At 43.9% G+C, this 11,359-nt stretch overlaps 3 protein-coding genes across 3 annotated transcripts; 2 read left to right on the top strand and 1 right to left on the bottom strand.

Moving 5' to 3' along the window:
• Positions 1–975: 975 nt before the first annotated feature.
• On the top strand, positions 976–5,204 carry DFJ58DRAFT_732737 (uncharacterized protein; the record flags this gene model as incomplete). Its single annotated transcript, XM_041386206.1, has 20 exons — positions 976–1,133; positions 1,186–1,442; positions 1,495–1,569; positions 1,649–1,682; positions 1,736–2,063; positions 2,110–2,186; positions 2,237–2,444; positions 2,496–2,666; positions 2,721–2,862; positions 3,256–3,414; positions 3,478–3,564; positions 3,616–3,732; positions 3,786–3,877; positions 3,929–4,252; positions 4,299–4,395; positions 4,457–4,524; positions 4,580–4,735; positions 4,787–4,863; positions 4,925–5,017; positions 5,072–5,204. 20 exons carry the CDS (start codon positions 976–978, stop codon positions 5,202–5,204), a joined length of 2,853 nt encoding a protein of 950 aa, XP_041239256.1.
• A 3,342-nt stretch (positions 5,205–8,546) lies between these two features.
• On the bottom strand, positions 8,547–8,762 carry DFJ58DRAFT_644481 (uncharacterized protein; the record flags this gene model as incomplete). The annotated part of the gene is made up of 1 exon (XM_041381402.1): positions 8,547–8,762. A coding segment is annotated over one exon (216 nt), but the record flags the coding sequence as incomplete, so codon positions are not given.
• A 793-nt stretch (positions 8,763–9,555) lies between these two features.
• On the top strand, positions 9,556–10,617 carry DFJ58DRAFT_732736 (uncharacterized protein; the record flags this gene model as incomplete). Its single annotated transcript, XM_041386205.1, has 3 exons — positions 9,556–9,677; positions 9,746–9,934; positions 9,987–10,617. 3 exons carry the CDS (start codon positions 9,556–9,558, stop codon positions 10,615–10,617), a joined length of 942 nt encoding a protein of 313 aa, XP_041239254.1.
• Positions 10,618–11,359: the final 742 nt, after the last annotated feature.

The following is an 11,359-nucleotide window of genomic DNA, read 5'->3' as shown; positions in this document are numbered from 1 at the left end:
TGTTTATTGGAAGACAGCGCCGATGATCTTATGCAGATGTTGGAAAAAACATGCCTCTGACCCCCGCATTGCATGCCCTCCATGAATACATGTTCTCCTGGGTTATGGTTCAAGGGCCTTAGCAGATAACGGTTTGCGTATATCAGATCACTTTGACACCCTTTAATTTGACACCCCGCGTCACATTAGCGATAACAGCAACGATTATCCTTTGAATCCTTCCCTTCCAACACCCAGCCCTACTGCAATGCTCACCCCCGATGCAATCCATCCCTTTCAACACCCAGCCTACGGCAACGCTCACCCCGATGCATCCACCCTTCTCCCAGGGAATTGATCCGCGCTGCTTCCTTCCCACTCCAGCGTCCACCCCCACTTCTCTGCACTCTCATTCTGTCGCATCTGAAACGTCAGTTGCAGCAGACAGCGGAATTGACCCGAGAGAAACTCCCTGTAACATCTACAGCTCGTCGGAGGCCACGCTGTAACGCTGATGTCGATAATGATTCATACTATCCCCCAAAAAACTTCGTCCTCACCACCGACATCCATCAAAGTACTCTTGCTGCAGGAGGGGAGCCCCCTGGGCCTGGGTTTGACCCCAATCTACCACAGTGTTGCTAATGCTAATCCCGACGATTGTAACCGCGGTGCACGTCGGTTACGAATACGTAGAGCTCGAGCTCTAGCTATGAAGGATGTTTTTGCGCCCCGGAGAGGAAGAAGAGGAATGGGAGGCAGATGGAGAGGAAGTGGGGGCGGATCAGATGGGGGCAGGAGGAAGTGGGGGGAAGTGCATGAGCATGATGCTGGTGACTCAGAGCAAGCCGTCAGTGGTCCTCAAACTCAACGACGAGGTGCATGGCGTCGACGTCCCCTAGACGATCCTAGGATTTCTTGCAGCGATCAGGCTACCGCAATCATTGCTGAGCTCGCAGCCGCACATTGTCTCTCTTCTATTCACGATCCACTTCGATGGCTGCAAGATATGGGAATTTTGTGCAAGTCCCATCTGTGGACGATGAATCTTTGTTATCACTGGTGGTGAGGTGTAGAGGAATGATGGGCAAGGACATTCGTATCAATTTCATGATCATGATTAATTTCATGACGCTTGTTTGTAAGTGTCAGAGGTGCGCCATCTAGAATCTTCACTTAGCTCGATTAAATGACACATTTTGAAAGCATCCGCCTCAAGACAGGCTTACACCTGAAAGGGATTTATGAGAATGAAGTCAAAGACCGCCCTTCAGAGACGAAGGTCACTTATCGCACTTTTTTGGAGTGGCATGCTACTGGTAGCAAGTTCATTGCCATCGCATGTGGTGGCTCCATATATGCTTTAGTACTCATCGCAGGCCTTGGTCTTAGAGTGTCCATCGCATCCATGGTTGGAACCACGCACTTACATCTAGCAGACATGCTACGATCACCTCCAAGGGGTAAGCGGACCTTTTGTCTTGGGCGATCAGACTACTAACCATGTATGTATAGATTCTCCTCAAAGAAAGCTGATTCTTGAACGCATTGTACCCACCATCGCACGCATGCGACTCTCCCATCCCTTCAGTATGACCTCAATGTTCTCTCGCGCTTTGATCGAGAGATTCTCCATCTCAAAGGATATCGACTGCACAGGACTTCTCAGCATCTGATCGGTTTTTTGATGCCATTATCCAAAAGTGCGTATGGCATATTCATATGCGATCTATTGACTAACACAGTCAAATTTTAGCGCATTCACACCACTCCATAGAAGTGGACATGTTTGGCGCGCTTGCATTGCGCCTGTGCCAACTGATCTTCAAAGGCTGCCCTTACACACTGTCAATCACAGTGAGCTCTATGGTGTAGGTCGTCCTTATAGTCCACCATTATCCGACATCGAGGAGGACGAGATCGCGCATGTTGTCATTGACACAGCGTTTGATCCATCATCAGCTAAGAACAAGTGCTTCAAGCCTCCTCGCGACAAGGTCCTGAACACTAGCTGTAGTGCGGCGGAGAGGTTACGAGCAGAGGCGGGTGAAAGGGTGAAAAGCCTGGAAGACTTACGCAACAAGGTGGGTGTGCAAGTTCCGATGCCAATCGTACTTATCTTGTCAACAGCTCAAAACTTTCTATCGCAATGGCGTCAAGAAATTACCTGGTGCATACTTACTAATCTCAATGCAGATCATGCCAAAGTACGTATCTGGCTCTCCCACACTGCTCTTGCACACTGAACTCTGGTCAGTCACCACCTAGATCTTCGAAACAAGGATGGGTCGTTGATGGCGTTTGTATCTACTGCACTTCCCACCCACATACGCGCTTCTCTGGAAGTCAATTTACTGGCTGCACTCGGAAATGCAGACTTGCTTGGAGATATGGATACGCGCTTGCCTGGAGGTAGACCTTTCCAGGCTATGCACCTCTCTTGGTACAATCGCCATTGTACATCGGTAAGCTAGCGCACATGGACTATCAGTATTTTGTTGTTAATATAATACTAGGGCCTTAACGCTCCAACAGACGTTCAACCTTGGCTGCTAGAGAAGGAAGGAATGCGCACAAACCATGGTCAAGTTATTCCCTACATATCCCAGGACTTACAACAGCACAGACTCGTATACGGAACAATCTCAAAGGTGTACGGGGAGTTATTTGAGTGGGTAAGACAGTTGGTAAGTTCGGTGAAATCTGCGTAGCATCCAAGCGCTAAATTGTTTCAATGGTAGATGGAGAATTACCTACAAGAAGAGTTCGAAATGCTGATGGAGGTCGCCTCAGTTTTGCCTGGCAACGCTCTTCCCCCTGTTGTTCCTTTCATTTCTCTAGTGATCAACATCAATGTTCGCACCAAAGCTCATAGAGACAGCGGTGATCGTCATCTATGTTTGGTGATACCTATTGGACACTTTGAGGGGGGGGCCTTGTGCTTGTTGGAGAATGGGCTAGTTCTGGAGTTGCGCAATGGTGACATAGCTATCTTCAGATCTAGTGAGGTAACCCATTTCAACCTAGACTACAGGGGGGGGAGGGCGTCCTTGGTTTTCCAGACTGACAAGGAGTTTGCATCATGGATTAGGAATCAAAATGGATGGGTAGACAACAATACTATGCATTCTTTTGTATAACTTACACTAGAATTGCAATGCACCAGATTCTGTAGACCTTTTGTTACGTTACATGCATGATCTCATATAAGCAGGTTACATTTTTACACGAACCACTTTTCTCACTACTACCCTATCATCACTATGCGAGTGAAAGGCAAAGGCAAAAGACCGCCTTCCCCTACTTCCTCAGCTCCTCCTGCTAGTAATAAAGGCAAGACAAAAGCAAGCAAAGTTATAACTGATGACCAGTATGACGAATTCCTGAAGTTTCAAGCTCAAAAAAAGAAGGAAGCTGAACTCAATCGTCGCAAAGGTTAGTGATGCTTTTCACTAATGTAATGATATTCAAATGCTAACTAATAGAGCATTGAATTAGGTTTGAGGAAGAATGTTGACGCCATGCTAGATGAAGAAGAGAGTAATACTGAGCATGAGATTACGGAGCATAACAAGAGGAAAAAAGGTGCGTAATCAACAAGATTTTGTGTGTATGATAACATCACCCATGATATAGTGAGCAAGAAGGCAAAACCTATGGACACAGATGAAGAAGTAGAAGACGATGCCAATCCTGATGATATTTTGCCTCACTTGGACCCTAAGAAAAAGAATACGCCCATAGCCAGTGAAGGTAAGTTATCATTGACATATCAGCTAGTATATTTGAACAATCATGTGTTTTAGATTCAGATCATTCGCGTCACCCAGAGGCAGATTCAGCAATAGAGACAGATGTAGCTGGAGAGCAGTCTGTGGTTAAGAAGAGAAGCAATGGTGTACGTCTGCTATACTTAATTGACTTCATAGCTAACTAATATTACATCTAGCTAATAGAAGTCAAGGATGAGTCGCAAGATGAAATGGCTGTCAGGCGTCGCAGAAGGGGGGCCAATAAAGGTGAAGTCAGACCACCTACTACCCTTGCATCTTTAAAAAAAGATGGATGCGGACCTTTGGTGGATCTTGCTCATCAACTGCTGAGAGTAAAAATTGCCCTGGAGAACGCCTTTCCTGGTCCTTCTGTAGATGTCCAGGACGCCTTTGCCTGGAACTGTATCAAGGAGGCTGGTAAAGAATCAGGCTCCCCAATGAAGGTTATGTTTGATCGCATTAGTGAAGATGATACACTCAAAGGCAGGGCATTGGCATATGTAAGTTCACTAATTTTTTATGAATACTTACTGACGCTGTTCTTAGGTATGGTCAGGTGCATCTCAGTTAAGGGGGGAGTTGGCTAGGAAGGCTAGAGAGAATGTGATTTTCATGTTGCAGCATTTACGTCCCAAGGAAATAGGTGATGTCTTTTCAGGTTATATATTTTTAAATCTAATCTCAACATTGTCTTCCTTCCTCAGCCGACATAGCTAATTGGGTTATATCTACAAGAAAGGAGCCGTTCCTTAGTGGTGAGATGGACATTAAAGTACGCCATCTACTTCTTACCTTTGTATATGTATACTGACTAGACGTGTATTCAGGCCAAGACCTTCAACAAGAACCTTCCTTTCCGCACACACCTCATCAAGCAACTTCTCATGGGCCAATTTTTTCAGGGCGCTGGTGCTGAAGGATTGCTTTACAAGGAAGAATTTCAAAAGCTTCCTGATAATCTTATTGCGCTTTTGGCAGCTTCAGTAAGTTTTATTATTCAATAATATTTCATACTAACCTTAACGCATCTTCAGATAGAGTGTGCATACAAAGGCATGCTCACAGGTACACCAGTTGTAGTAGAGTTCAAGGAACCAGTGTTTCAACCAAGGTGCATATATATTTTACTTTTTTGGATATTTTTTGGTTATATTACTGAACGTCATACATAGACATCAGTACTACTTGTCTAAACTCACTGAGTATAGCCTTAAGACTCCAGGCTATATGAAGAAATTGAGAGATGATCTGTGGACTGATATTGGGTACGTGTTTTGCGGTTTTAAAATCATATGATCTTGTTACTAACACTATGATAGAGAGGCTTGTCGTTTCCAGCTTAGAGAAGAGGGAGGCGACAGTGATGAATCTGATGTTGATTTTGATGCAATGGAGGAGTATGCTAGGCCAATGTCTGGTGTAGCAAATGTTGATGATGCTGTCGTCAACTGATATACTAGATTTTGTAAAATAAATATTTGACCAAATGTATCATCTGGATGACGCAATGAATTGATTGAGATATGGAGCTATATAGAAATGTCATAGGTCTGTATAACATCATATATCAAGAGGATACAGAAGATATAAGGGTCAATGTAGCCTGGTATAGATGGTTATAGTCATACAAATGATCCTATTATGATGAATATAATTTTTTAGACAGACTATATGGTGCTATACCCCACTATAACGTGCTCTACAGGCCTATATAATTGGGGACTTAGCTATGGGGCTATAGGTCCCATATGGTCTATGGGGGGCTATAGGGCACTATACTGGGCTATATAGAGTTAGCATATTTTCCTGATGTAAACGAGGCCAAATTCTCATAGAAGGAGAAAGCTCGCTCATGAAAAAGATAAGAAAGAGCACAGAACGAGAGCCCGAAGTAATGAAAGCGCTAGAAAACGCTAAAAGCAGCACCGGTACAATTGCGCAGAGGAATCAAAGAATGGAATGTTGAGGACGGATTGGTGTTATTCCGAGGATTGGTATACGTTCCAAATGATAAAGAGATCCGCCGAGAAATATTGGAGTTGTTTCACGACTCTCCACCGGCTGGACACCCTGGACGTGCCAAAACCCTAGAATTGATTTCCAGAAACTATTGGTGGCCTTCAATGACGAAGTATGTCCCATGATTATGTAGATGGTTGCGATCGATTGCAAGCAGACAAAAGTGTTCCCAAGTAGACCAACAGGACCTTTACAACCAAATGAAGTCCCAGAAGGACCTTGGCAAACGATCTCATGCGACCTGATAGTGGACTTGCCGAAGAGTGAAGGATGTGACAGTATATTCGTTGTCGTTGATCGATTTTCGAAACAATCACATTTCATTCCCACCACCAAAGACGTAGACTCGAAGGGAATTGCTGAGCTATTTCTAAAGAATGTATGGAAACATCATGGTACACCAAAGAAAGTGATTTCGGACAGAGGAACACAGTTCATTTCGAAGTTTATGGGACAAGTATCGAAAAGATTAGGAACAAAATGGTCTGCTTCGACCTCCTATCACCCCAGAACAGACGGACAAACGGAACGTGTAAATCAAGAAGTTGAACAATACTTGCGCATGTTTGCCTCGTATAGACAAAACGATTGGGTATCTTGGCTGCCAATAGCAGAGTTTTCACACAACAATGCAGTCACAGTAACCGGTCACAGTCCGTTCAAAATCCTCTATGGATATAATCCCGAATTCACAATATCTCCAAACTCTACATCCCTTATTCCCGCCGCCGATGAGAGAGCAGATCAAATGAGAGAAGCAAGAGATGATGCGGAAAATACTCTAAAGATGGTTAATGAACGCATGAAACGCTTCTATGACCGAGGAGTTAAAGACGCACCTCAGTATCAAAAGGGAGACAAGGTCTGGCTAGACGCAAAGAATATCAAACAACGTCGTCCAAGTCAAAAGTTGTCAGACCGTCGTCTTGGGCCCTTTGAAATACTAGAGAAGACCGGTGAAGTGAACTATAAATTGAAGTTGCCAGAGAGCTATAAGATTCACCCGGTTTTCCATGTGGAATTGCTTACTCCATATTATGCATCTCAAATGATCCCTCATTCTCAACCCACCCGACCACCCTCCAGACATTGTTGACGATCAGGAAGAATTTGTCGTAGAAGAAGTACTAGATAGCCGACAATTCCGAGGAAAAGTGCAATACCGAGTAAAATGGGAAGGATATCCGATAGAAGAGTCGACATGGGAACCAGAAGAGAACATTAAAACTCCCCGATTCTAATTGCGGAATTCCATAAGAAGAATCCCACGGCTGCTAAATCCAAACGAATTCTTGGATCTATCTTGGATACGGATGCATTCAAACAGTGGAGAGAGAAAAATATCCGGCCATCCTACATTCGCGATGACGCTCATCCTAGAGAGGGGGTAATGTCACGAATTCCAAATACAAATCATTACTCTTTCTTGAACACTCGTAAAACACCTGTTAAGCGCCCATCACAAGCGCCTGTCGTTAGCGCTCAGTCAACGTCTATACCTATAACCTTCACAAACCCTAACCCGAACTTCTCTATTCCATTAGCGCCCACTACTTCTATCTCCGACATCCCTAAATTCGACTTCCTTACTCAAGCGATCAAGTCACGTGACTCTAGAACCTTCGAGAACTCTTGCACAGCCATCACACGTTCCATGACATCATAGGTGTAGTTATATTTAGATCATCGTACGATTCCCTTTTCTATTTAATGATTGGCTAGTTAGTTCAGATTCAGATTCAGTCTCCGCTTCAATATATGTATATAGGTAGCTCATTGTAGTCAGTAGTTCTTCAGTTCAAACCTCTTTTGTATTAGCTTACTGCTAGCAATCCTAAGACGTCCCTGCTATCCTTTCTTCTTTGTTGTGATATCCTTGTTTGAGTCCTAGTCTCTGCCCCTGCATTAATTCGTTATAAGGGTTGTGACAATAATGTGGTGTTCGTGGGTGGCCAAAGGGTAATAAATTACTTCTTTGCTAGATCACTTCTTGATAGTAAAGGAGTATATATATTTTTTGTCAGGTTAACTGAAACCTAGTAGGTAATATGGACCTCTCTGAACTGAATGTGGCACGAATACGTAAAACGATGGATAAAACAATAGATTATTGTATAGGCGATCCCTGTAAGATAGTATACAATCAATCTAGACTAAAAGAATACGATTGTTTTCAAAGGCAACTCGTAGGCCTTCACTTTCTTCGTGATCTCACAGTGTTGAGACAGAAAGTGGGAAAACTCCTGACTTCAAATTCCTACGTTCCCACACGGTTTGGGAAAAGAATGGAAGGGGAAAAACTTATATATTATGTGAGAATGGAGTCCTTATATACATTTTAGAAACCATCCTTACTAAGCAATGAGTCATCACTGGATTGGTAAGATTATGCTTACAAACCAAGCCTTTTGGTGTGCTGAATCAGCTGCTTACTAAAGTACATGAGTAAAATATTACAAAGCACTGTAAAATATTACAAAGCATGATGAATCATGACAAAACATGATGAGTCATGGAAAGTCCTTACAAATCAGAATATTACCAGTCACATGACATGCTTACAAACATATCTGAGTGGCTCACTGATGTAATTAAGTGGCTGAATAAACATGAACAAATAATGGAAAGAGACAGAAACTACAAATACAACTAAATAAATAGAAACAAAGCTTATGTAAGTAAGAAGTATATCCTTTGTACACTCCTCTACTTATCTCCTTTTATACTGCTATTCGTATATGTCATGGTATGAACTCCATACTATGCATGACACCGTGGCACAGCATATTTCCGTCGTGCAATCACTTTGCGTTGCCGCAACATCTGACCAATCATGTCGACTCTATGCATCAAGCTTCTCATTCGATGCCGTGGAACACGAACACTATGGGCTCTCAAAAAGCCGACTAGGTAATGAAGGCCAGAATCTGGTTTATATATCTTGAAGGTCTTAACAAGGATATCAAGATTGGCATTGGAGATTGCTGAGAATCACTGATACACATTATGCTTTTTTAGATAACGTCAAAGAGTGTTCCGATGCATGCCCAAAGCGGCCGCCAAGCGCTTGAAGGTAATTTTTTGGTGAGGAGAGAGAGCATCTTCAAGCCAGTAACTGTCAATAACTTTGCAAGGACATCCACATGTCTGATGAGGTGGTATTTCTGTACTGACAGGGTTGACCTTTGCATATCTAGAATTCGTGCTAGATGAAAAGTTCGTCAGATTGCTTTCGGACTAGAAAGATCGTGACTGACATGTCTCCAGCAACTTCTGATGCCTGCCTCAGCTCGACTACTGTTGTAGCCAGTGCCCGAGCACATTCATCTGTCCATATGGCATCCTGAATTTCCAAGTCCAATGCTTCGAGCACAGGGAGTGAGTCATTCAAAATCTTCTCAATTATGGTCTGTAGTTGGAGTGGGTCATGGTCCTCCTGTTGAAGAACTCAGGTAGCATGATTGTAAGTACTATCAGAAATTATTCCATGTGCTTTTCTGGTGTCATGAGACCAATGTTGTTGTGCAGGTAGTTCTGGGAATTGTAGAGGACGGCCTTCAAGTTTTGACATGATACTAGTAGTACAGCTGAGCTGCTCGACTCACCCAAGAAAATTTCCAAGTCAATTTACTGTGACACGTAAACGGTCAGTGGCACTTCAACCATGTGCCCATTTTCATGTTCCTGACTCAGACTCCATCCATTGATGCCAGGTTTCTAACCTAGCAGTACTGCTACCTAGACAATGAATTCTAGGGCTTGTGAAGCGATACTACAAAGGTACATGCTGCTTTGCTTGTCATCTGAGTCAAATGTACTGACTGCCAGTGGTACCACAAAAATAGATCAACAATTCCTCAACACTCGGCAGCTCATTACTACAGTAATGAATTTGTTGTTCTACAAGTAAGCTTAACATGTGCCATTGAACCTCAGGCTTGTCCTACTAACTGCACGGTGTTGGTTGTTGCTAGGTTCAGTCACAGCTCTATCATATTCCAGCTGACATTCTTGCACGACGGCCCTAATGTCTTCGCAAATCTATTTTCATTGCCTCGCACTGGGATCCGTCAGGACGAGGGCCGTTCAGACAAATCCCCGATCATACTGGATGGACATTCCAGTGTAGATTTTGATTGTCTTCTTGATCACCTTTTCAGAAGGTGTGTTATTTGCTAGCCTCTATCTTACTACTAATTGCTTATAAAATTCAAGGATTCAAGCTGATACAGATGAACTTAGTCCTGCGAACACCGAATCTGTTCCCTTTCTGATCTCGCTCCTTCAAATGGGTGCCATCTTCGACATTGGAGTTGCAAAGTCTCATGCAATCCATCACCTCAAAACCCATCCAGATCTTGAATTGACAATGAAACTCCAGCTTTGCCACCGGTTCAGAATCATTACGTGGCTTTCTCCAACATTCAAGGCCCTGGTATCCCAACCCATCGAAAATCTCGATCCTTCAAGTTTGGGACAACTTCCCACTCGTATCTTGCATGCTCTTATTCAAGTAAAACATCGGATTACGACACACAGGTTAACACTAGCAGCCGTCGCACCCCCTGCAATAGGAGGATTTTCTTGCCTCACGCCGGTAACATGTGCTCTCGAATGGGAATCAGCGTGGAAGGAAGGGCCGGCTGAGATGTTGCATCATCCAGACATCTTCTATGCGGGTCGTGACATCCTTGCCAAGCTTGTGTCTGCTGATCTGTCACCCATTTGCCTAGAATGTGTAGAGATGTCCGTCTTCAATGTCAAGGACAGTGGATGTCTGCTCATGGAGGAAGGTTTTGTCGAAGAGATGCTTGGGGAATTGACAACATGGTTGATAAATCAGTAGTTGGATCTCATTTTCATTAGCATTTTCGATATTATACACCACTGCGTTACATGAAGTGTCTGCATGTGTTTTGTTCTGCATGTGTGCGTGCGATTTGGGTGCGCTGTAGAGATTCACATTTCTCCAGGCTCATATGGGCCAAATTCACGGCTTTTCACGACACACTCGATATCCTTACAATGCGCTTCTAATACAACTTCCGCGCAACGCGCACTTTGGCGCGTACCAGTGCGTTCAAGTGCGTTCGAGCGCGTTACAGTGCACTTCGTCGCATTTCCCTAGGATCCGTCGCCTGTCCTCCGCATGTCCCGTCCCAGTCCTCCAAGGTCCATTGGTGCGTTTTCCCTTCTTCAGAACTCATACTCCGTCACGCAGGCACTAGTACTTATCATCATATCTCGTCATGGACCCTGACTTACCTCACCATTTACCTTAGTACTTCCTATTCAGCTCCGAGCCGTGGGAACTCGCTTAGCATACCTACACGTCACCATGTTTGTTTTCCTGTGACTTAGTTCTGCTCCACTACCATTGAAGTGTATAGCTCGAGTTTCTATCTGAATACACCGGTTTTCCGTCCTATTGGCGCTTTGACACCTTTAAGTGTCTATTTCTACATCTATCAAAGTCCTGATTCCCCATTTGATTGTCATCTCTACTCGAAGCACTCCATTGTGATCGCACGAAGTGCGCTTTGACATTGAAGCGCGCATTTCCGCACTTTCCGCCTTATTAGCGCGTT

This window comes from Suillus subalutaceus (assembly GCF_016647625.1).
Source record: "Suillus subalutaceus strain FC151 chromosome Unknown DFJ58scaffold_131, whole genome shotgun sequence".
NCBI lineage: Eukaryota > Fungi > Basidiomycota > Agaricomycetes > Boletales > Suillaceae > Suillus > Suillus subalutaceus.
The sequence above is the reverse complement of the archived record's forward strand: the minus strand, read 5'-3'. Positions and strand labels throughout refer to the sequence as shown.